Raw genomic sequence first — 27,918 nt, 5'->3', positions numbered from 1 at the left:
ATTGCGCTCATAAGAACTTGAATCTGGGTTAGGCCGTGCGAGTATCGGGCTCTAGTAGACATTTTTATTTTCTCCATTAGCAAGAGTCGAGAGTCGAGACTAGCTAAAACTTGAAACTTTGGAAGACCGTCGAACGCAACGCACCTCCTCTTTGCGCGGCCGCAAAACCCAATTAAAACCACCCAGAAATTACACAACTTCATCAAAATTTACCCCTGAAAAACACCCACAAAAACTCTTTAGATTGTAAGAGAGAGATTGAGAAAAAGAAGAAGAGAGAATCAATGGGAAAACAAAAGGGTGAAAGTGCCAGAACTAAAGCTCGAGCTTCCAGTAGCAGGTATAATCAAAGTCTTTTACTTTTCTTTAAATTTCTCAATGTTTGACTTCTATTACCTTCATAATCATATTTAATTCTGTGGGTTACTCTTAATTTGGTGGTGATGTTTTTGGGTTGTTCTTGTTTTGCTTTGATTTCTTTAATGTGAAGAGTTTACTGGGAAATTATATGGAATTTGTTGTTTTTATATGGTATTTTTCAGTCTCGCCGCATCGTTGGTGCCAGTTGGTGCTGCCCCAGTTGGGTTTGGAGGTTATGTGGGTAGGGCTCGGGTTGATTCTGGTCTTCAGGGGGATGAATCCACCTCTTTTGCGGTACGATTTTCGGGTTCTTTATGTGATTAGTGGAATATAGAGGTGCTTGTTGAGAATTTCTGTAGGTTAATAAAGTTGTGATGTTGAAGATTTTGAGTTGATTAAATGCAGGGTATTGATGGCGAAATGGCGCAATATTTGAAAAGGCTTGCTAGAAAGGATCCTATAACTAAGGTAATCATCATCAATTTTCTGGGATCACTCTGAAAAAGATGAAGAAAAGATGTTTCTATTTAAGTCTTTGGAGAGATGAAGAAATTTGATGTTGGATTACTAACATTGACAGAATATGACTATAAAGCACTAAGAAACTCCTAATGTTCCAAATTCGAGACGACTAAGCAGTTGATCATGCTGATTTAACAAGAGGATTGCTTACCGTGCCAACTATTGGCTGTGGAATCGTTATGCATAATATATGTGACTACAAAATAGTTGGGCAAACTTTCTCCAGTGATCTCACTGTTCTGAGTTTGTGATGTGAACTGGAGCACATTGCCATAACTTAATGCTTGCTTTGTCTTTTAAGCTTTCAGTGCTCCTACAAAATTTAGTGAAGTTTACCTCGCACTCTGGAATTCGGATTCATGTTTCATTCAAGAACAAGCTCACAAATATATTAGGGAGTGAGTGTAAACTGTAGAGCCACCGAGAAAACACTCTGGACTAGGTTAAAGTTGCTATGCTAACAATGCGTGATGATTACTTTACTATCTTTCTTGCAGGATTAGACTTACTTTTTTAGATATTGTTTGGCAAGTGCTTTGGCATTATATCACTTTCTTGGCAAAAGAGATCTTCAGTCCCATTTATTGTGTCTCATCTAGTGTGCCAAATAACTCTCATCTTGCCATCTTTCACACTTAAATTAATTACGTAAGGTAATTAGTTTTAGATTGATGAAGCGCAAAACTTAGAAGGTATGCGGGATGAGACATTAAATGTGACATATGATCTCAACCCCTTTCCAATAGAGATCATTTGTCCCATATGATGTCTCAAATCACTCTCATATTGGCTATTGCCATGATGCCATCTCACCTACTTAAATTAATTACTTTAGGTAATTAATTTGAGATTTATGTGGCGGCGGCAAACTTAAAAGATTGTAGGATACAAGATGATATATTATTTGGGACATATGACCTCAACCCCTTTTCAGGATTCTTATTGCATGGCCAGCGATATTCTAAAGATGTGAAGAGATTTTGTTTGGGTGAGGGGGAGGAGAACTAGGAAAAATAGATCACTTTGTGAGAGATATCTTTCTTGTCCGGAGTTGTAGGTGCTTTGGCTGCTTCCTGTTGGTGCTTAGTTGCTGCCACTTTGGTGTCGTTAGGCAAGTATGGCTTTCAGAGGAATTGATGTGATATTTAAGCAAGAATATGGTCCTAAATTATAACTTGGACTTTGTCCTAGCAATGCCATCTCTCTCTCTTTTTTTTCCTTGGTCATGTATGATGTTAGTATAGACCTCATGGTATCTTTGAGCACCTTCTTTACTATTTCAAGGAAAGTCAAGTGGCGCTCAGTTTCAGAACTTGCTTCCAGCTTTACAAAATACATAACAACTGAAACTTGAAAACTTCATTTGAGGAAGCTAAGCCCTTATAAATACATTGGCTTATTTCCTTCCAAGTGCACCACCAAATTGCCAACATAATCATCTTCCACACCTTTTAGCATATAACTTTTGAATGTCTTAGTCTAACGTGAGTTGGCATTGTTCCTTTACTATTTCTCTTAAGGGGGATATTAGTCCCCCTGGTGTATATTGGCAGCTTCCCACATTTTGTTTAATGGAACTTTTTCTTTTTTATAATAAAGAAATTGTGTGTATGGAACTGTCTTGTCAATGATAGATCTGGTTATCTAACTAGTGGGTTCAGATTGAGCTTGATATTTTATCAGATTGCTGCTAAAGAAGCAGTCTGGCTCTAGACGTGAGATATGGCTGCTATAAATTGCTTGTTTGGAGTAGGCTCTTTTTCCCACTTAGTTTTCCCCATCACAGTGGTCTTTCCCTTACAATTATGAGAAAGTTGGAGTAATTGTCTCGTTATCATTTTTTATTATCTGGAGCAAGAGAACTTTGGAGCTTTAATATCTGAGTTGTTCGAGTATAGTCTAGTAATTGTTGTCAGCCTTGTAGATAACCTTTTCAATGTCCTTTTTGTGCGCCTTTCTGATTTTGTTTTAGCATTCTTGCTCTTTACATGTTGTTTAGAACTTGAGATCTATCATAGTCTTTAGCTTCAATTTTATCCTGATACAACTGCTGGCTAAACAAAGCAGATAGTGGCTTGGTATACTCACTGGCACTGCATCTAGTAATTTTTTTTTGTAAAAATAATACCTTTATAGTTCTAATATAGTCTTTCTTTATGGGGAGGAAGCCGAGGAACTTCTTAGGAGGCATCCGTTCTAGCCTTCTTTAAATTATATAGATCATCAGGAGATAGCTAAGACACTGCATCTACTAATACTTGTCATTCTTTGAAAATAGAGATATTATAAGAACTCTTTCTAGTCTCTTTGGTAGTAGTCATTGATGTTAATTCTAGTTTATAAGGAGATAGCTCTAATATCTGAATTTCTTGTGCATAGTCTAGCAATTTATTGCTGGTCTTGTGGAGAAATCTTTGTCTCTGTGTTAGACTCCAATTTTCAACCTTATTTTCTGCATAGTTGTTATTATGTGGGTTTTAAACTTATAACTTAGGCCATATTGTAGCCTTTAGCTTTAATTCTATCTTTATAAATGTGCAAGCTTTAATACAGGTATGGAGTAATCATCGGGTCGAGTAATATTTTTTTTTATTTGTGGAGAGTGGCTTCTTAGGAAGCTTTTTTTAGGTTTTTAATAGTAGTCATTGACATAAACTATAGCTTACAACATTTGGGGACTGCACAAAATTTGTGGGACTAGGGAAGCCCATCTTTTGTTTTCTTGTTATTGATATCTTTGTTAGCCTTATAATCTTCCTGAAAAATAAGATTTGCACTTTGTTATCTTTTTCTTTTTTATTTGCGAGTGATCTGTTTACGACGATGCATGTGGACCTATTTAGTTTTTGTATCACATGCTTAAACGAAATCATCTTCAAAGCATCATCTTCTTATCTTTGTCCTAAATGGTGTCATTATCTGTACATGCAATTTCTATAGAAAAGACCTTAAGTTTGGTGAACCTGTGATTCTATCTCATATCTCAAACAAATTGGCAGGCCTTTATATAAAACCTAATTCCTTTTCTCTCTAATTGCAAAGTTGCTATGGCCAAATTCCTAATAGTTTTCTCCTTTTGATTGTTTCTGGTACAAGACAATAACCACTACTAAAGATGGGAACGAAACCTTTTCTTGATAGCTCTCTTTGACAATGCCCCGTTCCTATCCAAAAACATCTGAGTTGAAACTTGACGGTTCAATAGATATTTTTGTTTTAAACTTGATGACTTGCTTTTACTCATGCAGCTTAAAGCTTTAAATGCTTTATCAACTCTACTGAAGGATAAGTCTGGGAAGGATGTCTTGCCCATAATTCCCCAATGGGTATGTATTTCTCCTTTGACTTTAGCGGACTTGTATCTTCTTGGTGTCGCTTTTCTAATGCTTACTTCTTCCCCCCAATTTTGAGCTTTCAGATTGTCCTTTTTGCTATATTTCTTGCAACACATTTCTTAATGAGTATTTCAGTATTCGCTTTTCTTTCCCGTTATATGTAGCTTATGTAAGTTGGTCTTCTTTTCTTTTACTTGGTAATGCTTGGAATGATGTTAGGGATGTGTTGGCTGTGGGAGGCATTCGATACCACATTAGGCTCTTGTCACCTGGTTTAGTTGAATTTATGATAGTGTGGCAGAGTTCAAGGCATTTTAGCTTTGTGACTCTAAGATGGTATATAATTATAATTTGCTTGATTTCTTTTAGTCGTTTTTTGGTCATTTTGATACTCTGGTTATTCTTCCTGACCTGTACTTCGTTATTAAGGGTTTTGAATACAGGAGGCTTTTGATGGATTACAACAGAGATGTTCGGCGGGCGACTCATGACACAATGACAAGTCTTGTTGCTGCTGCTGGGTAATGTCCCTGTCTCTTGAGGACCTAATTATTTGTTTTTAATTGCCATTCTGATTCTCTAGTAAGTTTTTTTTTTTTTTTGGGGGGGGGGGGGAGGTGGTGGTGCTGGTAGTGGTTTGTAAAGGGAGAGACAAAAAAGGGCTAAGAAAGAAAACTTTTGCTTTAAGTATTACTAGTGATATTTTTTTTTAACTGGTTTTCTCTCAACTTCTGGAAGGAGTATAAATTAGTCCAACAGTCTTAATATATTTGCTGAGGACAAATTTTTACACATTTTAGGAAGAGTGGAAAGTAAAATGAGAGAAGTTGGTAGGTGAATGGGGGTCTTACTTGAGATAAAAAGTAGAAAGAAAAATTGTTGCCGTAAAAGGATAAAGCATATAATTTAAAACATCCCAAAAATAGAAAATGGTGCAAATAATGTTAGATGGAGGGAGGGAAAAGCTTGACCATTTTCTAATGCAAGATTGTGTTGGTACCTAGAGATTGGGGGGCTAAAATAGGCTTTAGGTGAGAATAATAGTTTTTTTCCTTTCTGCAGACGGGATTTGGCTCTTCATCTTAAGTCTCTAATGGGACCTTGGTGGTTTGCCCAGTTTGATTCAGTTTCTGAAGTTTCTCAAGCAGCTAAGCGATCACTAGAGGTTTGTGAATTCTTGATAGTTTTCTTCAATGTGCATTCATGACTGGACAATTGGCTTGCTTTTTAAGTGCCAACGATAATGATAATGCATTGTATGATTTGTATCTATTCATTTTCATTGTATACCATTGTAATGTTTTGCTAATATGAGTAAAAACTATCTGGAAACCATCATTGTCTAACTGGACCTTGTTTTTTTTTTGAAACACATTGATATAGGTTATTCAATTTCCATGAAAACTTAGCTTGAAAACTAAGCACTGTACTTGCATTTTTCTCCAAATGCTCATATGGTGGGGAATCTTGCTGAATAACACACATTATTATGTAATTCTTTCACTGGTAAATGATTTAATATATATCGGCAGTTGAATAATTTTCTCTAGTATGTGAACAATTTCACTGTTTTTCTGTTTTAGATGCACACATACATGTGCATATGCGCACAGAGGGCTCGATATGTATATTGGCGGTAACCCATTCTATAAAAGAGACAGAAACCATTATTGTCTGCTCTTGTCTTTAAGATTTCTTACGATTATATGACTCGTATCTTGAGTAGATATAGAAGTACCTTTTCTCTGTCAACTTCCTCATAAGCACCCTTAGGAATCGTGGAAGTAATTTCTAATCTAGCAAAAGGCTAAGTTCATTTTATAAAACTAGAGTGGGAAATGATATCGGGATTGGGCTTGCACCAATGGTTCTGATCATGTCTTAATATCTTGAGAGTTTTTGAAGAACCATCCCCGTATTTTGAGGGACTGCTTCAATGCTCAATGAAGTGATCTTGATTTGGTATTAATGAGCTGGGTGTGACTGCATACTTAAATCTAACTACAAGTTTGGATTGGCTATTATACACTTGATGCTTTTTTGAAGTATCCATGTTTGAGTAGCTTATTGTCCAGGTTTCACTTTGACGTTACACTATTATGACTTATGAGTATCTATCATATAGCCTTTTGTTTTATAAATATCGTTGGTTGTATCATGAAAAATATATTAGTTGAGATATAAATATAACATATGTGCAATGGCTATGTATATTATATGATATATATATATATATATATATATATATATATATATATATATATATATATATACACATACATGCATACATACACGCATATACACACACACACACATATACACACACACACACACACACAAACACACATACACACACACACATATAAATATCATGAATGTATGTTTTATCTGTTACATATATGTACTTAAGACTCTTACCTATCAGCTTTCGATATTGTTTGTTTGTTTGTTTGTTTCATAAAGTTTATTACAGAGTTTGTCGTCATGTTACAATGGTATGCTTTGCAGTAGGTGATCTCTGCTTAAAAGCTTGACCACGATTCAGGGAGGTGCGAGCTAAAATTTGTTATCTGTTTGCTATGGAAACAGGCTGCCTTTCCAACCCAGGAAAAAAGACTAGATGCACTGATATTTTGTGCATCAGAGGTATTTGAGTACTTGGAAGAAAATTTGAAACTTACACAAAAGAGTATGGCTGATCTTGCTGCTGCTTCAGATGAATTGGCGGAAATGCACCAAAGGGTGAGCACTTTTCAGTTGTCGACTATCTGATGGCAATTAATGCTTTATATCTGTATGCTCATCTGTAACAGTCTCGATTCACGTCCAGCTTTACAAAGACAAGACACAACAAAAATACTCAGATCAGACTAACCAGAACTTTACCATGAGTCAGAAATTATTGAATGCAATACCTGAAACTAGTTAAACGTAATTTTATTTACTAACTGAAATAAGTTTTATAAGGCTAACGTGACATAACTCATTAGTGCAATTTATGCTTCCTAGTCATGAAGAATACAAAGCAAACTTAAAACCCAAAATATAATTTAGAACAACTTTGACAAAGGAAGGATGGTAGCAGGTTTCGTGCCTTAGTAATCCTTGTAGCTTGAAATGCCATGAAAGACATACCTCCATTAGATTCACCACCATGAGAACCATTTTATAGCTATCACTATGGTCAAGGAAACCAAAGAAACGAGTCAAGATTAGAGGATTAATCACCAATGCAAGCCGAACCAGTGTACAGCAGCAGTGTGTAACATCTCGAAGCCATAACCCTTAGCATCAACATCCCAATAAGCAACTTTCATGAGCAAACCTCACCTAAAAATGAGAGGCAAAGGGGGGTGGGGGGTGGGGTTGACAAGCTCCTATTGAGCCCTATACCACCTTGCCATCCACGAAAATAGGAAGAGAGACTTCATGTGAAATCTATATACGGCTTTTCTTGAATAGAAATAACCTCTTCTAAGGACCCCATTCGATGTATGTAGACCCTAAAGGTAAAAGGCTAATAGCTATCCTTCACAAACCTTAATTATCCATTTAACTTTGAGGTGAAAATTATCTAACTAATTGAGCTTAATCCTTTTACATAAGCATAATTAATGACCTTCATCTAGAACCTCACACGAGCTCCACTAAAGTGCAATCCCAATAATTGTTGACATTAAGTGAAGGAAACAAACTTGGAACAGTTCTACTGAACATGAAATCTAATTTTAGGACATTTAATTCATTTAAAGAAATACTATGATAACCTACAAACCTTGATAAAATTATTCTCATTAACCCACCTCAACCCACCTTACTAATAATGACATGATTTGTTTTCAGTACAAAACAATTTTATAAACTAATTACCAAAAATTGATAAATGAGCTAAACCCTGATTGATTAGGTTTCCTTGCTTAACTTATACCATGACACTAAACTCCTAGAACTTTGAAACAGACTAACTGTATGAAATTTATACTTCCTTTGTTTTTATAGTTGTTCCATTTCTCTTTTACACGTTTGCCAATGCATAACTTTTAATATCTATAATTGTACATGAGTAAAAATTATAAAAAGTGATATTTGAAAATTATATATTGAAACGAATCTAACAAGATTCCAATTGACTATGTTTTTACTTGTGAAAAAATAATCAAAGACACTCAAACTACATTAGATGAATAGTGTCAAAAGTCAATATGGAATATCTGGAAAAAAAATGGAGGAAGTACTTTAATAGTAAATATACAAAGAATTGACTAAATTTGCAAAACTACCTTTCTCGATTCTTAACTTGCTAATTGTTATGGCCTAGTAGGTCAAACGTAAGAGCTACAATAACTTTTGTGTATGAGTTCATTTGAGATGGTAATTGTTAGATTTAAGGCTTGTTCTCCCCGGCTTATTTTCATTTCCGTTCAGTTCAATTGCAAACAGTTCAGTTTCAGTTGCAATCAGTTCAGTTCCTAATTTATTTCTCTGATAATAATAACAATTATGATTATTTTATCATTATTATCATTATTATTGTTATTATTATTGTTATTATTATTATTATTACTACTACTACTACTATTACTATTTTATTATTAATATTAATATTAATATTATTATTACTATTACTATTACTATTACTATTACTATCATTAATATTAATATTAACTTTAATATTATTATTACAATTACTATTGTTATATTATTATTATAATTATTATTATTATTATTATTACTCCCATTACTATTGCTTTTACTATTAATATGATTATTATTATTAATATTATTATTATTTTAATATTGCTAATTATTATTTTGCTAATTCTTTTTTTTTCTATATGATTTTGCTAATTATATTGAAAATGATAATTCAAACCTAAGAAGTACACATTTCAATAATATTTGTCATTGTTTAAAGTACATATTTTTTAATAGATGACAATAATAATACTATTAATGATAACAACATTAATACTTGTCATTGAGATAGTCATATTTTTTAATACGCGTTTTGATAGTTGAACTACTAGGCAAAATAATAGTACTATCGAACATTAACTAGTTTTCATAATCGGTTAAGTTTTCGTCTTCTTTTTGTCCATAAATTTGCTCCATCAATTAGGAATTATTCTGCATTGACTTTCATATTTCTTGAATTATATTCTGTTCTACACTATCCATATCTATTCTTTTGTTATCACCGTACATATTATGATTAGCTCTTTGTTCCATGACTTCAATTTGGTGTGAAAATAATCCCTAGATCATGTAAATATGTAATTGTTTAGAGTAAACAAGCGACGATAATTTTCAACTAATTAGCCTCGTCCATTTGCGACATCGATGGTGGATGAGGGAATCTCATTCTAGCATCTCCTAAGTTTCGCCTCCATACGTTTGTATCATGTGCACTTCCTTCGTAGCCGAAATTGATGTGTGAGTAATGAGTGAACACTTAACCATGACATTCCATGTTTTGTCCTTAGTGACGATCTCTAAATGGCCTGCCTATATCATCAACAAAAATTGATTCTATAAGGGTACCATCTATGACACCAACACAATCCTAAAAACATAAACATATCATCATTAGATTGAGACTGTACATGTTGAAATTAGATTATGTTAATTAATAAGTGTTATCGAATATATGACAAGTATCTTAAAGAAAGGCCAATATTTCCAATATTTGAATTTCAGGCATGTGTTTCATACAAACTTTAACATGATCGAATTATTTGAGTGGACAATGCTTGTAATACCTTCTTAAAATACTTCGAAATAGTTGAGTGTTGAAATCTTTTAGCAGTATCACGAAAAAACAGGTTTAGCGAGCATGTACAAACCTAACTCAAGTTATTCTTTAATGCTTATATATCTACCATCTATTAGGAGTTGTTGTTCTCTAAGTATATTAGCGAGACTTATAGATATTTCTCTACTTAGCTGAAGTTGTTCTTTACACAAGTTACGATGGTCTGTCAATATCCTATGTATGAAATGATGCTACAGTTCTCCCCTGAAATGCATAGGCATCCGTTCAACTTGGGTTGTTAATATCTTCGGCTGATGAAATGCTCTACGCATCAAACTTTCTTGCACCAAATTTTCATCTATTCTATATAGGCACATATACACTTAATGTAATTTGATTTAGACAAACATATAAAATACGATAATAACTAAAAATTCCACATACAATATACGATAAACTAAAAGTTTCACATATGAAATCCTCATAAACATAGACTAACTAAAAATTCTAACTTAAAAGCAATCCACCATAAAGTCAAACAATTTTAACAAGATTAACCTTCGCAACTATCTCAGTCATAAAACATATTATCATCATCCATAAACATCTTTGGCCTATAGACATCATTTGAAAGTGCACAATACTTCCTCGAAATGAAGTATGTCGTTATCATTACGCAAAGAGATGAAAAGATCAATGGCACCCGGAGTACTGCAATAGCTATCAAGAATATTCATAACAAATTCATCCCTATACTTTGCAGCAATCCCCATGGACTCCAAGTTATTATAACTTCATCAAATCTATTTAAAGGTTTTAGGAGGTTGACTCATAGAGGATTAGAATATCAAGACATGTATCAATATCATCAGCTCTTGTATTTTTCTTGGGAATGATACTAGTCTCACCGTTTTTACGCTTTTTAATATCAATAGTGATAATGGGAGACTTGCTTTCGTTCTTGTGGTGTGAATATTATGAGTATCATCAGGTGGACAAGATTATAGACAGTAGCATGCACAAGAGTAAACTAATCACAACTTCATGATATAAGCCGTCGTTAGTATTATGATATTCATGATATTTAAACCCACAAGAATGAAAGCAAGTCTCTCATTATCGCTATTGATACTAAAAAGTGTAAAAGCGGTGAGACTAATATCATGCCCAAGAAAAATACAAGGGCTGATGATATTGATACATGTCTTGATATTCTAGGAATGCTCTATGAGTCAACCTCCGAAACCCTTAGATAGATTTGATGATGTTTATGATAACTTGGAGTCCATGGGGATTGCGCAAAGTATGGGGATGAATTTGTTGTGGATATTCTTGATAGTTATTGTAGTACTCGGGGCACCATCGATCTTTTCGTCTCTTTGCGTAATGATAACGACAAACTTCATTTCGAGGAAGTATTGTGCACTTTCAAATGATGTCTATAGGCCAAAGATGTCTCTAGATGATAATAATATGTTTTATGACTGAGATGGTTGCGAAAGATAATCTACTTAAAATTGTGTGACTTTATGGTAGATTGCTTTTAAGTTAGAATTTTTAGTTATTTTATGTTTATGAGGATTTGATATGTGGAACTTTTAATTATTATCATATATTATATGTGGAACTATTAGTTATTATCGTATTTTATATGTTTGTCTAAATCAAATCACATTGTGTCTATATAGAATAGATGAAAATTTGGTGCAACAAAGTTTGATGCGTAGAGCATTTCATCAGCCGAAGATATTAACAACCCAAGTTGAACGGATGCCTATGCATTTCAGGGGAGAACTGTAACATCATTTCATACATAGGATATTGACAGACCATCGTAACTTGTGTAAAGAACAACTTCAGCTAAGTAGAGAAATATCTATAAGTCTCGCTAATATACTTAGAGAACAACAACTCCTAATAGATGGTAGATATATAAGCATTAAAGAATAACTTGAGTTAGTTTTGTACATGCTCGCTAAACCTGTTTTTTCGTGATACTGCTAAAAGATTTCAACACTCACTATTTCGAAGTATTTTAAGAAGGTATTACAAGCATTGTCCACTCAAATAATTCGATCATGTTAAAGTTTGTATGAAACACATGCCTGAAATTCAAATATTGGAAATATTGGCCTTTCTTTAAGATACTTGTCATATATTCGATAACACTTATTAATTAACATAATCTAATTTCAACATGTATAGTCTCAATGTAGTGACGATATGCTTATGTTTTTAGGATTATGTTGGTACCCTTATAGAATCCGTTGTTGCAGATGATGTAGGCAGACCATTTAGAGATTGTCACGGGGACAAAACATGGAATGTGATGGTTACGTGTTCACTGAACATGTTGGTTACTCACACATCAATTTGGGCTACGAAGGGAGTGTACATGATACAAACGTATGGAGGCGAAACTTAGGAGATGCTAGAATTGGATTCCCACATCCACCATTTGGGTACTAGCTAACTTATATTGGCATGAATAATATGGGAAAACACATTACTTTAACAAACTAACATTATGATTGTTATACCGGAAAATACTATATAGCCGATTCAGCGTATCCTAATATACTCAGGTACTTGAGTCCATGGTTGAGGCACCATTTGCCTTTACTTTAGTAGAGGGACTCCAACACAAGGAACGTATGAGCAATTCAATTACCGACATTCTTCTTGTCGAAATGTAGTTAGAGAGAATTTTTGTGGTTCTCAAAAATAGGTAGGAGGTTCTAAAATCGATGTCACAAATGGACGAGGCTAATTAGTTGAAAATTATCGTTGCTTGTTTACTCTAGACAATTATATACGTTTCCATGATCTAGGGATTCTTTTCATACACCAAATTGAAGTCATGGAACAAAGAGTTGATCATAATATGTACGATGATAACAGAAAAATAGCTATGGATAGTGTACAACAGAATATGAATCAAGAAATATGAAAGTCAATGCAGAATAATTCGGAAGTGATGGAGCAAATTTATGGAGAAGAAGACGAAGAATTAACCGATTATGAAAACTAGTTAATATTCGATAGTACTATTATTTTGCTTAGTAGTTCAACTATCAAAATGTATATTAAAAAAATATGATCATCTCAACAATGACAAGTATTATTGCTGGTATTATTAATAGTATTATTGTTGTCATCTATCAAAAATTATGTACTTTAAACAATGACAAATATTATTGAAATGTGTACTTCTTAAGCTTGAATTATCATTTTCAATATAATAAGCAAAATCATATAGTAAAAAAGAATTAGCAAAATAATAATTAGCAATATTAAAATAATAATAATAGTAATAGGAGTGATAGTAATTCTAATATTAATGATAAAATAATAATACTTGTAGTAAAAACTATCATTGTTTTATTATAAGAGAAATAAATTAGGAACTGAAAATAAGCTGGGGAGAACAGGCCCTAAGAGGAGTGTAACTAGAGATCTGGTGTTGAATGGTTTCATTTGTTGTATCACGGTATGCATTACATGTTTTACATCTTCCTATGTGTCGATGGTTGATGCTGCCTGCATATGTGTAATTGTCGGAACTTCCTCTTTTCATTTTTAAATTTTTTCTTCATGCTTTTTCTTATTTTATTAAATCTGTAACAATGTCTATCCTGCCTTGTAACTTGCTCCATTTGGATGTTAGGTTATTTCGTCGTCATTACTTGCTCTCGCTACGCTGCTTGATGTATTGATTGGCTTGAAGTCAGAGAAACCTGCCAATGAAGACTCAAAGATTCAATCAATAAAGGTTTCAAAAGCTGAAGATTTGGCTATATCTTCTGCCAAATCTTTGTTCTTGTCACATCACTATTACCTAGACTTTCTTGGATCCGAGAGCCCTGTTGTTCGGTCAGCTACTTATGCAGTGCTCAGAAGTTACGTCAAGAATATTTGTGAAGTATTTAGTGAAGAAGATGTGAAAGGTCTCGCCACTGCAATACTTGGTGCCTTCCAAGAAAAGGACCCATCTTGTCACACTGCATTGTGGGAAACATTTTTGCTATTTTCTAGAAGATTTTCTGGTAGTTGGTCATATATAAACTTTCAGAAAACATTTGTAAATCGCTTTTTGCAGTTCCTGAAGAATGGGTGCTTTGGATCACAGCAGGTGTCATATCCTGCTTTGGTTGTACTCCTAGATGCTTTGCCCCCCGAAGTAGTTGGGGGTCTGAAGTTTTTTGTTGACTTCTTCCAGCACCTTTGGGCAGGAAGGAATGCATCGCATCCTAGTAATGCTGATCGTATGGCATTCTTTGTGGCCCTTAAAGAATGTTTCCTTTGGGTCTTACATAATCGTGGAAGGTATGCTGTTTTCTTCAGTTAAAAATAGGATGTTATGCTTGTTGTTAGAGAGGATCCATCTGTAAAGCTGCACATTTGTGCATCACTACTAGTTTTTTCCTTATGAACATGAAATTAACAAATATTTTAACACAATAGAGCCCAAAACCTTCTTTCAACATCATTATGTAACATGAAATCAAGATCATCTATACAGTTCCAACGAACATGGGATCTTCTATCAATGTTTATATGAGAATAAGCTGAATTTATCTTGCATACCAGAAGTTATGTGATTTAATTATAGATGAATATTATTTGCAAAATCAATATGTTTCTCAAAGCAATAAAAATTTATCGTAGGATCTTTCTAAGAAAAAAATTGTCTTTCCTTTGTTTCTTAATCGTTGGTGAACTATTGTTTTGCTGAATCTAATTCTTTGTCTATACTTGATATTACTTATATTTGAACCTGTATTGATTCCGCTTTGGCAGTAACTTGTTCACTGGGTGGTGCTTTATTTTTTAGTTTGTTATGCTAAAGCTGTGCAAATGTTACGTCTTTGTTTTTGTGTGTGTGTGTTTCTGTCATTGTGTTGGTGTTTTTAGGTACTTATGCTAAAGCTGCGCAAATATTGCTTATCAAAATCTTTGGACCATTGTAACTTTAATGATTCTTATTTTGCTCTTTCATGAGGCATGGCCTGAGTTGTCTGACAGATGACTGCAGCAGTGCAGCTAGGATGAATCTCAATATTGATGATATTCACTTAGGTAGTTCTAACTTCTACATTTAGTATATAACTGGATTGATCCAGACATCCACCGCAAGAATTAATATGAACTATGAAACTGATGTGCACTTTAGTCTTTTTGGTCTTACCAACTGATAGATGATATTACAAGGGAGAACAGCCAAGTAGAGTATGCTATATGGCTAGAGGATAGAAGAAAGGGGGAGAAAGTGGGTAGGGGTAGAGGCAATATAGATGGGTGTCTCGCGACCACTGCTACCGCTACTGCTAGTTCACAATCTTCCACCTGTGCTCATGATTGCTATGTCGTTGAGGATCATGGAAACACAATGGTTTTTTTTTCTCTTAGGCTTCTTTGTTTTCTGTGAACCCCCAACCCCAGGCCTCCTTTCCTTCTCTTGAAAAGAACAAGGTTTTTTTTTTTTTTTTTTTTTTTTTTTGTTTTTTACATTAAGGGAGGTTCTAGATAGCTTAAAGTGAGAGATAGAATTTTAATCGCTGTATGGTCACACAATAGAGTGACAGAACATAAAGATGATGCCTCTAAATTAGTTTTGATATTGGTTGCTCTCATCATTGATATTACTGTTACAACATCATAGAGGGTCCTGTAAAGGTATATGGCAGTTAGTTGTACCAAATTGATTAGAGTGGATAATCTGCTCCTGTTCAGCTCTGGACTTTGAGGAAAGACTAGATAGAAAGGGGTTTGTGAGGGTGATGGAAGTGACCTGTGACCTCCTAAAGTTCTGCTGCAACTCATGTAGAGGATGATCGTCTGAACTATTGGCTGGGCTCATAAATCTTATCTAGCATTAAGAATTGGGTGGCTTGTTCTTGCCCCACAAGGTTAAAGTGTCAACCTTTAATATGGACTGTTATATCATTATCTAATAGTTTACATGATCTTTTATTCAACCCCACTCCCCTTTTATCCATTCAAAAGGATCCCCTGCTTAATTTTGTATGGTGAAACTTTTTACAAGAGTCTTTCCTGGCCTTATATTTCTTTGCTGTTTCTGCCAGATATTGTAGTGGAGAAGCAGGAAGTTACAATTTCTGCATGTCTCTTGTTGATAATGTCCTTGTAAAGCTTCTGTGGCGCGATTTTCTGTTTTACTCTGACGCAAGGCATGAAGACTTGAGCAGTTCAAGTAATAATAATGATGCTATTTTAGAGACCTCCAAATTGTTAGGCAATAATCTACCAGAGATTAAACAAGGGCAGTTGCATGACCTGGGGAGATGTATGATTGATGTCCTTTCTGCTATATACTCTATGGAATGCAAACTGCTCACACCATTTTGTGAAGCATTTCAAGACTGCTGTCTTGAGACTCTTCAGCAAGCAGAACATCTAAAGGGAGCTTCTGGTAATATAGGACAAGCCATAAAATTCATAGTGCTGGTAGAGAAGTATACACATTTAGAATCTGAAAGTTGGGCATTGGATTATCTGGTTGGACCAATGCTGGAAAGGTCTCTTCCATTGATTATATCCCATGTAAGTTCAAAGTTGGTATCTATTACGTGACGTTTGTGAAGGTCTTGCTTATTGTTGTTTATTTGACCAACAAAAAGTTCATGATTCTATTATTTCACTTCAATCTTTTTATGATTTCCTGGAATATCCCTTCATATTATATGTTCAATTTTTTTTTATCTATCGTGCTTTCTTACTGATTTCTTCTATTTCAAGTGTCATATCTGTTGTTTTTCCATATATCCTCCCAGGACTATCACCTGAATGCTGAAAAATGCACTGAAGTCATTAGACAGGGAGTCAGGATCAGGAAACTGCATGTGATGATATGATAGAATAGAAACATGCTTCCTGGTTTTTTATTGGTCGTTTTGTTCATGCTTTTTAGAATTTTTATGAGAAAACTTCTCTGCAGTGTTAGGGGTAATGTCGCATTCATTTATTTGACCATCGACTTTGCCCTTGATAGGAATCTCTTCGTCATTGGTTTATCTTATGGTGTAGACTGTAGTGTCTTTTTCTCATGGTATGATTTTTGTGTTTGGATGTCAGGACTCACCTGAGGTAATTAGATTTTTATCAGTTGTGGTTTCTATTTTTGGACCACGAGAGATAGTTCTGAGACTCGTCCCAACTGAGGAAATTACAGATGGCAGTGCCATGGAGGTTGATAGAGAAGTAAGCAAGTTTCTGGAGGTTTTTGAAGAAACATTTGTCTCTTGGTGTTTTAGTGGAAGTGACAGCTCCATGAATGCTCGCTTGGATCTTTTGCTTGCATTACTGTGTGATGAATGTTTTGATAAGCAGTGGAATATCATCATCTCATATGCTGTCAACATGTGCCGTTCTGAAACATCTCATATCCGGAGATTGGCAGTGCTTATTGAGAAAGCTAGGAAGTTGATGAAGAGGAAGTCAAAGCTTCATGATGATAAGATCTCTCAAACTGCTTGCTGGCAACATGAACTGTTAGATTCAATTGCTGTTTCTATGATGCGGAGTGCTTCTCAACTTACAGATTCTGATTTGCACTTCTTACGGTATTGGCTCACCTCCAATTGTCTGCTCTTTACAAAAATCATATAGTTAGGCTATGTTCAGTTCACCTTATTTTTGCTTATTTCAGATCTAATCAGATCAGATCAGATCAGAAAAAATAAGTTCAGATCAGATCAGTTCAGATCATGCTTATATTTAAAAATCATTATATCTTTCATTACATATTAGTAAAAATTATAATAATTGAATATTAATAAAGTACTCATTGAGACGAATCAAACAAGACCCCACATGACTATATTTTTTCTTATATATTGAGAAAAATCTAAAAGATAAGATCTTGTAATCAGATAAGTTCAGATCAGATCAGATCAGAAAAAATAAGTTCAGATCAGATAAGTTCAGATCAGAAAATTTCAGGTGAACTAAACATAGCCTTACTAGTAGTGCGTGGTGTATCTTTTTCGTCTTATATGATTTAGGCTCCTACTGGAGCTTGTTTTCTGCCGACTCTGACTTGATTCAATCTCCACGCTTCAGAGCTGTACTTGGTGGCATATCAGAAGATGACGATAGATCTTTTCTGTCTAAGAGCGCTGTCATACAGATATACACAGAAGCATTTGGAAAGCTTGTGGCTTTCGTTATGGAGTCTCATTTTGCTTGCATCAAGACTTTTGGTTCTTTATCATGTTCTCTCGTGAAGTTCGCTACATCAGAGATTCCAAAATCTGCAGATGTGGCTAGGATGGCTTACAGTTCTCTTGAAGTTCTCAGCAGAACCCTTTTTAGCTTAAAATCATATTGTGAGGATAGTGAGTTGCTTCCTGGTATTGGAGGACTTTTATTTATAATTGATTGGGAATTTAATCTGTTGAGAGCATCAGATGCTAAGTTCAATGATACCTCAGTGGGAGGTGTTATGACCAGGCAAGAGTTTGGTAAAGCTATGCATGCTTGCCATACTAGTATGACCAAACAATTCTGGAGAAGCCTTCTGTTGCAAAATCGGGTGATGCTTGGAAGTCTTTTAATACAATTTATTAGGTCTGCCATATTTGGTCAAGATGCATTTGATTCTGGCATGATTACATCTAAATGCTGCAAATGGATGATTGAAGTTAGCGATCATCTCTGCCTGAACCCGTTGGAGGAGCAAAAGTTAATAGATCTACTTCTGTGCATTGATGATTTATGGCCTTTGTGGATCACTCCAGATAACAAAAATAGTGAGCTAAAATATACCTTCAAAGCTGAGCAGGTTTTAACTGATGTGCATGTAAGTGGACTCTTTATATCCCTTCAGTACCACATCAATGAGTTAATGTTTATATATTATATATTTCTTGTATTCAATCACTGGTTTAGATTTCCAGATAGACATTAATGCTCCACGTAATCAAGATGTGCTTGAATATGCAGTCAGCAATTATTTTTAGCATGATGATCTGCACTTTGCTCATAAATTTACTGCTTCTGAATTTAGTTTAATGACTATTATCTTGGAATTCCAACGAGGTATCTTGAGGATATCTCAAAAAAAAAAAAAAAATGGGCTACTTTGAAGTTGGAACATGGTTCAGTTATACATGCTGTAGCATTTTATTTGGTTTTCCTTCTGATTATAATGTTGATCCCCATGAAATCATGTGCACTCTGATCGTGGATAGCTGAGAGATGACCATATGATTTCTCTCTTATACTTTCTCAGAGTTGGAGGGTCCTGGTAATCTAGAATTTTTGCAATCTATAATCACCCCTGAACAGAGTGGATAAAGATTTATGTTGGCTATGTAGTAGGTTTGATTTAGAAGGACTAGCTTACTAAGACGTGAGCTCATTATGTCATTCACTTGGGCTGTCCCTGCAGGGGAAATGCAAGAAGGCTGTTGTTATGTAATTGTTAGATCCATCTTCTAGTAGCTGGTCTAGGTTTGAGCTCCCTAAAATATGCCACTATTTGAATTATTATCTTATGGATCTTTAGTACTGTGAATTTGTATGCATACCTTGTCTTTTGCTTCCTGCCAACTTGACTTGGAATATGTAAATCATGGGGATTGTACAATTTGTTTTAGATGCCCTCTTTGGTTGGTGATTAATTGTTATGGAAATTTTCAGTTCCCTGAAATTGGATTAACAGTGTTTGATTGGCTTCCGTGGAACTTGAAGCTCCATATTTAACCAACTTTGTCATTAGATGGGAAGTTACCTTTAGTTTTTGTGTTTATATTGGGGGAGGGGTAGCTAAAATCTACTTTCCATGTTCTTGAACAAAAGCACCTTTTTTGCCCGTTAAAATAAATACATGTTGCATCTTGTTTACTATTGTATTATTGCATGTTATCTCTTGGAAAATTAAATTAGCAACCATGCAAAACTTCATATGGGAACACTACTGATCTGTATGCATTTTTGACATACATGGATTTGTTGCTTACTTAAGTTAGTGATCCTTGTTGAATCAGTTAAAGAGAAGCTCATTTTCTTGGCTGTGAAGCAATTTTTTCTTTAATTCTGGAACCTATTGGCACAAGTGTTTTTAAGTTTAAGCATTTCATTGTTTAGTTTGGACTTACATATGTAGCAGGTATACTCATAATATGAATTATGATAATGTTTTTCTTGCAGGTTTCGCAGAGCCAGCTGTTTGTTGCTCTAGTTGACAAGCTAATCTCAGAAATGGGTATCAACCGAGTGATTGTTGGCTCCAATGGAGAAGCTTTAGCTGTAAACGATTCTCAGTCTGAGTATTCTCGAGCTTGGGTTGTTGCAGAGATGCTCTGCACTTGGAAGTGGTGTAGCGGCAGTGCTTTAGGCACTCTTTTGCCTTCTTTAAGTTCCTATGCTAAAAGTGAAAGTGGTGGTAACCTAAGTTGTTTATTTGAATCTATCATAAACGCTTTGCTTGAGGGTGCTCTTGTTTGTGGAACAAAGAGTCAGTTGATTTTTTTCAATACATGGCCACCTTCAAGTAAAGATCTTGATGATATTGTAGAGCCTTTCTTGAGAGCTCTGGTGTGTTTGCTTTCTACTTTATTAAAAGAAGGCATATGGAACTATGAAGAAGCTAGCAAGCTTTGGGAATTGCTTCTAAATAAGCTTTACATAGGTCAAGAAACAGACTTGAATTGTTTGAGGATTCTTCCACCCCTTGTTTCTGTTCTTGCACACTTCTTGTGCGTAAACAAAGAATCCAGTGATTTGGTTAAACATCCATTGACTGATTCTTTAAGAGCAACTATTGTTGGGGACTGGCTTGAGAAGACTCTGACATTTCCACCCTTGATATCATGGACATCTGGTGAAGGTAAGGCATTAGATTTTGGGATTCCTCAACATTTTCCATCATATCACTGGATTTTACTGGCTTTTGTATCTTCGGCTGTATGCATTATTAAGGTACTTGTATAGATGGTATGTTTTATGTGTTGAAGTGCTTAGCTGGATCGTCAATGGCTTGTGTAGCTTCATCTGTATGCATCAATAATAGGGTACTCGTATAGATGGTGATTGCATATCTTGTAGTTTTAATTTCTAATTACTTTCTTCGTTGTGTTCCTATTTCTTCTTTTTCTGATGAAGTGGTGGTTTATAGAAGGAAGTAGAGAAATAGGAGCTTTGATTTGGATTCATCTGTTGAGTGGCTTCACAGGGCGGTGGTTCTTGGATTCGATTCTCTGTTTGCTCATGTTGCACAATTTATTTCCTGTTGCCTACTTGTCTTCTTTTTCTTAACCTCTTGGTTCTTCATGATCCTGACATATTATGTGATTGGTACTCGCAGAGATGGAAGAATGGTTTCAGTTGGCTCTGTCATATTATCCTTTAATTACAACAGCTGATATAGGTCATGTGAAACCGAATTCAAGTTCATTAGAGCAAAAACTTTTACTTGATGTGTTCCGTAAGCAAAGATGTGATGGTAATTCACTGATTATCACTAATAATCTCCCAGTTGTGTCACTATTGCTATCTCGCTTGATCGTTATTGCAGTAGGGTACTGTTGGGAGGAATTCCATGAAGAAGACTGGAATTTTGTATTGTCGCACTTGAGGTGTTGGATTGAGTTAGTAGTTACGACAATGGAAGAAGCTGCTGAATGCTTGGATCTTGAAACTGGAATTACATCTGGTGATAACTTGGATTCTGTGATAAGCAAGGTTAAGCAGATCATGCTGAAACTGGATTCATCTCTTATGAATATTGCAACTAATGCCCTTTTTGCATTTTCGTTAGTCATGGAGCTTGTTGGAGGTTATTCATTGGACAAAGCTGAAAAATCAATAGTCTTAAGGACAGAAGCATGCCATCATACTATTGATCTGGTCCAGGAGGGTATTCTGCGAATAATTTTTTCAGTTGGTATTGCAGAAGCTATTTCAAGTTCTTTTTCATGCGAGAATTTGTCCATCATAGCAGGAAGTCATCATGTATACCCTCGCTTTTGGAAGTTGCTATCTTCAATTGCTGTGAAGTCTTCAACGCAGTCCAGAGAACAAGCTTTTAAGGCAGTTGAGATTTGGGGGCTTAGAACAGGTGCTATTAACTCTTTGATGGCCATTCTATTCTCCTCTAAACCAGTATCTGCCTTGCAGCTTGCTTCTTTTGTTCTCCTTTCAAGTCAGCCTTACTCTAGTTGGGCAGTGATGGAGGATCATGTTTCAGATTCACTAAATGGAAGTTCTACTATTGATGTCAGATTGCATGATCTTGATATGTCTTCTGAAAATAACCTTCCTCTGAGGAAGGAGATACATTTCCTGATACACAAATTACCACTAGAAATAATAGAAATGGATTTGGAAGCACAAGAAAGGGTAAGGCTGGTTGCCCTTGGGAATAGTATCTTCATTCTGTTGTTTTACCACCTAATGGTTGAAAAATTGTGCAAAGTAAACAATTTATTGATAGATTATATCAAATGTGCAGGTGCATGTTTTCCTTGCTTGGTGTCTAGTTTTGTGCTATCTAGTATCTTTACCATCATCGTCGTCCAACAGGGAGAAGTTAGTTCAACAGATACAGGACTTTGCCTCTTCAGCAATATTGGACTGTCTTTTCCAGTATATTCCCTTTGAATTATGTACAGCGCATTCCTTGAAGAAGAAAGACTTGCAAACGCCTCCTGAGCTGGTGAATATTGCAAATGCGGCGACGCGTGCCATCAGTACAGGGTCTATACTCTTTGCGGTAGAATCACTTTGGCCTATTGGACCAGAAAAAATGGCTTCACTTGCTGCGGCGATATTTGGTTTAATGCTTCGTGTTCTCCCTGCTTATGTTCGGGTTTGGTTCAATAATTTGCGTGATCGTTCGGCATCATTTGCTATTGAATCTTTCACGAAAACATGGTGCAGCCCGCATTTGATGATAGATGAATTATCTCAGGTTAGCAGCTTTGACACTCTGTCTACCTGTTAAATGTATGAAGGCAACTCAGTTACTCATGTTTTGCGAAATCACTTGTGTCCTGTAGACCAAATATTGTAGAGCCATTTTGATGTCCTGTCTAGCATATATACTTGGATTAGCATTAAAACATATCTTTTCACCTCTATGTATATTTTCCTATATTGTTTTTCTATCTTCTGTACTCTTAACTGCACGCATCATGGGACTGTTTGGTTGCTTCAGCAAAGATGAAGATGACTGGCTAGCACCAGAAATTCTTCACTTTCCAAGTATTATTATATGATTAGTTGATGGCTTGCGCTCGTAGATGGGATCTCAAATCGGACAAGTTCGCGTTTTCCGGGGCTTAAGAGACGCAATGTTGTGTCTTCAGAGTCTGCACCTTAATTCTATGTTCTGGTGTTGTTTTCCTATAAGGAAGTTGCTAAAAGTTTGAATTATTAACTTCATAGTCTTGTTATTATTTTTACTTACTATATTTAATTAAGCCTTCTAGCATTAATGGGAAATAGCTGGCTTGTCCTCGGCCTTTTGACTGCTTTGTTCACTTTAAGTTTGGAGTTTGTTGGCGATCGACGAAAGAGAGATTATATGGAGGCAATCGCTTCAGCTGTTTTCTGTTATTTAACCACCTGTTGGTACTTTTTTAAGTTTTCTGGGTTGAGGTTATAAGGCGGGGCATGGTGGGTTAGAGTCTTACAGGTAAGGAAGCCATAATCAGAAGCAGTGGTGCATTATGATTTGAGGGGTGATAGTATAAGTAAAAGATTTTTCTTCCCCTTCAGATAATTAGGTAGTGTAGAGCACTTCCCCTCAAGATTGCCCTTTTTTTTTTCCTTGTGTGTGTGTGTGTGTGTGTGTGTGTGTGTTTGTGTGTGTCTTGTATCCTGGGTGTTTCAGAATTTGTTGGTCCTTGTTTTCAAATTTCTAAGCTACCACTTGTTTGTTATTTCCTCTTTTGTTTCCCCCTTTATATATGGAGTGCTTCATTTCGTTTCATCTGTCTCTCTTGTGTTATGTTATGTGTATTGTGCTTTAGATGCTGGTGTTGGTTGAAATATGCCTATTAGGGTTAGTCTGATTGTCGTTGTTGCTGATGTTGGTATTATTATCATCACCTTTGTATTCATTGTCCTCGTCATTATCATTCCTATTGTTGTTACTTATATGCTTTTTTTACCCTCTTTCTTTTTATTAGGATTTGACTATTATTATACTTTACAATCATCATCATTACCATTGCCACCCTATTGCTATTATTGTTATTATACTACTAATTATAAATTATAATTATTATGGTTAATAAGTAGTATTCTTTGGTCACTCTTTTCACACTTGTCCTACCTTTTACAAGTTAAAGTTCTTATTCTTTTGCAAAATACACTTTTCTATCAGAGATTATGTGGTTAACAGCCTCTTTAGCGGTCTTTAATTATTAGGGACAAAGCTGATTACATGTGGACCTCTCCAGACTCTGGTTCAAGTGTATAATACTGGGATGTAGATGTTGGAGCAAAAATTTTATAGGCCAAAAAATGCATGGTTGAAAATTGAAATAGATTGGACCTCTTTGTGGTTTCTAATTTTACTTTTGTGCTTCAAAGGTTGCTATTGTATTTCAGGATGATTGTCTCCTTTCACTTCATTATTTTTTAGGTGTATTTCAGGACCATTTTTCCTCTGTTTTATTGTTTGTCCATTTCCATTCTTTACTGAAACCCCTTAAGGATGATAGAAAAATTCTCAGAATACATTTCTAGACCAATTAATATCCAATTTTTTGGATCCAAATTCTGTATCGCAAAAAAAATAAACGAATCCCTCAATAAAAAATTGATTTATTTGGGTGGAAGACAGAAATAAAAAATTTATTTTTGTTTTATTTATTTTTACTTCAAAGAGTGAACATATTATCTGGCTGAATTGATCATTTTCATTCATGTTTTGTAGTTTTCTTAGTAGATATAGTGTCACTGTTACCTTCCCAATCCCCTCTCTCTGGTCCCCGATTTGAGATCATCAACACTATAGGCAATGCAGAATTAAAGTCTTCATCTCTTTTATCTCCCTCTTACATGGAGTTGTTGTGAGCCTAAATTTAGAATATTTTCTCTCCAATAATGATGCAGATAAAGAAATCAGATTTCGTAGACGAGTGTTTTTCGGTTAGTGTAAGCAAGTCAGCCAATGAAGTGATTGCTACCTATACCAAGGATGAGACTGGTATGGATTTGGTTATCCGTCTTCCTGTTTCTTACCCGTTAAGGCCTGTGGATGTGGAGTGCACGAGGAGTCTTGGCATAAGTGAAGTAAAGCAAAGAAAATGGTTGTTGTCCATGATGGCATTTGTCCGTAATCAGGTAATACCTTATCTTTTCATTTTGACGTTCTGAGAATTGTTTTCCTTTTACTCAATGTTCATGTATTATGTTTCCCTTCCCAAATTAATTAGCTCACGTGTAGAAAAATAAAAGACTGTCGCTTGAATAATTTAGCCAGCCATACCATGGAAAAGCAGTGAATTAGATGTTAATGATGAGGGAATGCATTACTTAATAGTTGCAGCACTTCAATACTGCGAATGATATATACTACTTCCTCCATTTATATTTCGATGGTATATATACGAGGCTCTTTTTTCTATCTCTATTATATAAGGGAAGGGGGAAGCTATGGTGTCCTCGAATGGAGAGACTATTTTACCCGCCTTGCCTTTTTAAATTACAAAGTCACTTACAAACCAAAAGGGGCTTCAAACAAAAATACTGGAAATAAAATTATAACAATCACTCACAAGTTAACTAAAATCATAGAATTGTATAATTTACATTATACAAATCACTCAAATGAGGAAACTTTACAAAAACTATAAAATTCACTTACAAACTACAACCAATACACTACAACGTCAATACATACTCACAAAAATATTCACAAAAATTTGACTTGAAATCAAAGTGACCATTTTCTTCACAATCTATGAAGTAGTGTACATAATTTAAAAATCAACTAAAAAATGATAATATTAGAAATCATAAATAAATTCAATAAATTTCTATTTTGTTCATAGGATTTAACTTTGAAAAGTAAAAAAAAGATCGGTGAGAGACTTAAGTGACAGAGACTAAACCAATCAAATTTTGCAACTAAATAATTATACTTCGTATGTCTAATGTTCAAATTTTGACTCTTACTTATGTCGAAGAAAGCCGAGTTTCTGTCTCGAAAAAAATCCAAGTACACATCGCGTGCAAAAAATGCTAGTTTATCTTGAATGTAGTTGAGAGCTTTGCGTGACAGTTTGCTAACATTATAATTCCTTGTGTCTGATTTAGAATGGCGCATTAGCTGAGGCAATACGGATATGGAAGAGTAATATTGACAAGGAATTTGAAGGAGTTGAAGAGTGCCCTATCTGTTACAGTGTGATAAGTACTACAAACCACAGTCTTCCTCGCCTTGCTTGCAAGACCTGCAAGCACAAATTCCATGCTTCCTGCCTCTATAAATGGTTTTCAACTTCTCACAAGTCAATTTGTCCACTGTGTCAGTCTCCTTTTTGATCAACTGAGCAGTAGTTTTGATGAAGATTATGATGCTGGATTATCATTAGCTTCCATCAATTCGATTGAACAAAATTAGGCGACTAAGAAAGCAGATTGCATCGGCTGGAGCAATGAAGTCTTGTATATGAAGCAAGCAAGAGAGCTCCATGATCTCATATGTAAATATGCCTGTTGTTCATGCTTCGCAAGCATTTTGTGAGGAATGTTCGAAGAAGCATCACGCTTACATGGCAAAATTACATGAAGGTAATAGATCTGATCATATTGGTATCCATGAGCCAAACGTTTGTTTTTAAATGTGTGTAAACTTGGCATTCACTTCTACTTGGTTGTATGCCAAGTTTATATCATTTATACTCTAATACTCTTGATTAATTTTGCCGGGAGGACTTCCCAGTAAGCCGAATACTTGCCTGACTTCTGGTAGCAGGAAGCTGATTTTTGTTGTTTTTTTTATATATGTATATATATATATAGGAGCGTAGAAATTCTGCTTAAATTCTTCAAGGTTTTGAAGGGAAGACAACACCTACAGCTTGGTGTTTCCAGAGGATTATCGGAAAAACTACTTTTGGTTTCTTTTTTGCACATTTTATCACATTTGTGTGTTCACTGCCTAGTTGCAGAATCACATAACTTTTTTACAGCGTGTTTGTGGATGGTAATCGATGACTGTAATGGTTATGTATCTTAGTGTTACTATGAAGCAAAATTGCATGCTTGTTAATGGAAATTCGACCTGAAATATATGTTTTGCTCACAAATTTCTATCACTGCTCAATACTACTTTTCAAAGAGGTAATGAAACTTCATGAAGAAAAATGTCTTGACGCCGGAGGGTAGAGTGGTAGACAAGCATTACCACAAACTTTAACAGGAGACTTCTATTGCAATTAGGCCGCTTATATAGTAAAAACTTGCTATTGCAAATTGTGTTGTGTCACTTGCGTGGATAATTTGAGAAGAAGTAGCTTATATAATAAAAACTTGCTATTGCAAGTTGTGTTGTGTCACTTGCGTGGATAATTTGAGAAGTAATTCTCACTTAAAAATTTGTTTTCCTACAGGACCTTTGATGTATCTGCTGTTGGTCTCCTTGTGAGATGTAATGTTGTTAAGATATACCGTCTCTGTTTCTTTTAGTTGCTATTTGCTCCGTTTTTTTAGATAACTCGTCTTGACTTTTGATATTATTTACATATGTAAATTTGACTATTATTTGTGATTTGTATTTAAAGAAATATATAGTCATGTGGGATTTTATTAGATTCATCTCAATGTATATATTCATAATATCAACTTTTTGTAATTTTTGCTTATTGATAATTAGAGATATACAAAATGTCTAAAACAGTGGCATGTGTGTTCAAAGAAAATGGATCAATTAAGAAAATGTATTTTTTACCATTTAAATATTTCTCTTTT

The 27,918-nt window shown here is 35.0% G+C and overlaps 1 protein-coding gene across 3 annotated transcripts; it reads left to right on the top strand.

Annotated features, from left to right (window-relative positions):
* The first annotated feature begins 7 nt into the window (after positions 1-7).
* On the top strand, positions 8-27,763 carry LOC104901677 (E3 ubiquitin-protein ligase listerin). Of its 3 annotated transcripts, none has more exons than XR_791228.4 (17): positions 8-340; positions 543-654; positions 766-828; positions 4,131-4,208; positions 4,647-4,738; positions 5,280-5,382; positions 6,807-6,959; positions 13,637-14,295; positions 16,056-16,533; positions 17,065-17,552; positions 18,052-18,790; positions 20,143-20,821; positions 21,299-22,332; positions 22,445-22,903; positions 25,057-25,287; positions 26,263-26,739; positions 27,561-27,763. XR_791228.4 is itself a non-coding variant. In XM_010689274.4 (16 exons), exons 1-16 carry the CDS (start codon positions 285-287, stop codon positions 26,488-26,490), a joined length of 5,652 nt encoding a protein of 1,883 aa, XP_010687576.2. In that variant the 5' UTR covers positions 8-284; the 3' UTR covers positions 26,491-27,240. The 3 variants fall into 3 exon arrangements, 1 of the variants encoding a protein (XP_010687576.2); XR_007268821.2 differs by lacking the exon at positions 27,561-27,763 and adding an exon at positions 26,971-27,240; XM_010689274.4 differs by lacking the exon at positions 27,561-27,763 and having other exon boundaries at positions 26,263-27,240.
* Positions 27,764-27,918: the final 155 nt, after the last annotated feature.

The sequence above is a fragment of the Beta vulgaris genome, chromosome 8 (genome assembly GCF_026745355.1).
Source record: "Beta vulgaris subsp. vulgaris cultivar EL10 chromosome 8, EL10.2, whole genome shotgun sequence".
Lineage (NCBI taxonomy): Eukaryota > Viridiplantae > Streptophyta > Magnoliopsida > Caryophyllales > Amaranthaceae > Beta > Beta vulgaris.
Note: the sequence above shows the minus strand (reverse complement) of the source record. Positions and strands in the feature narration are given on the sequence as shown.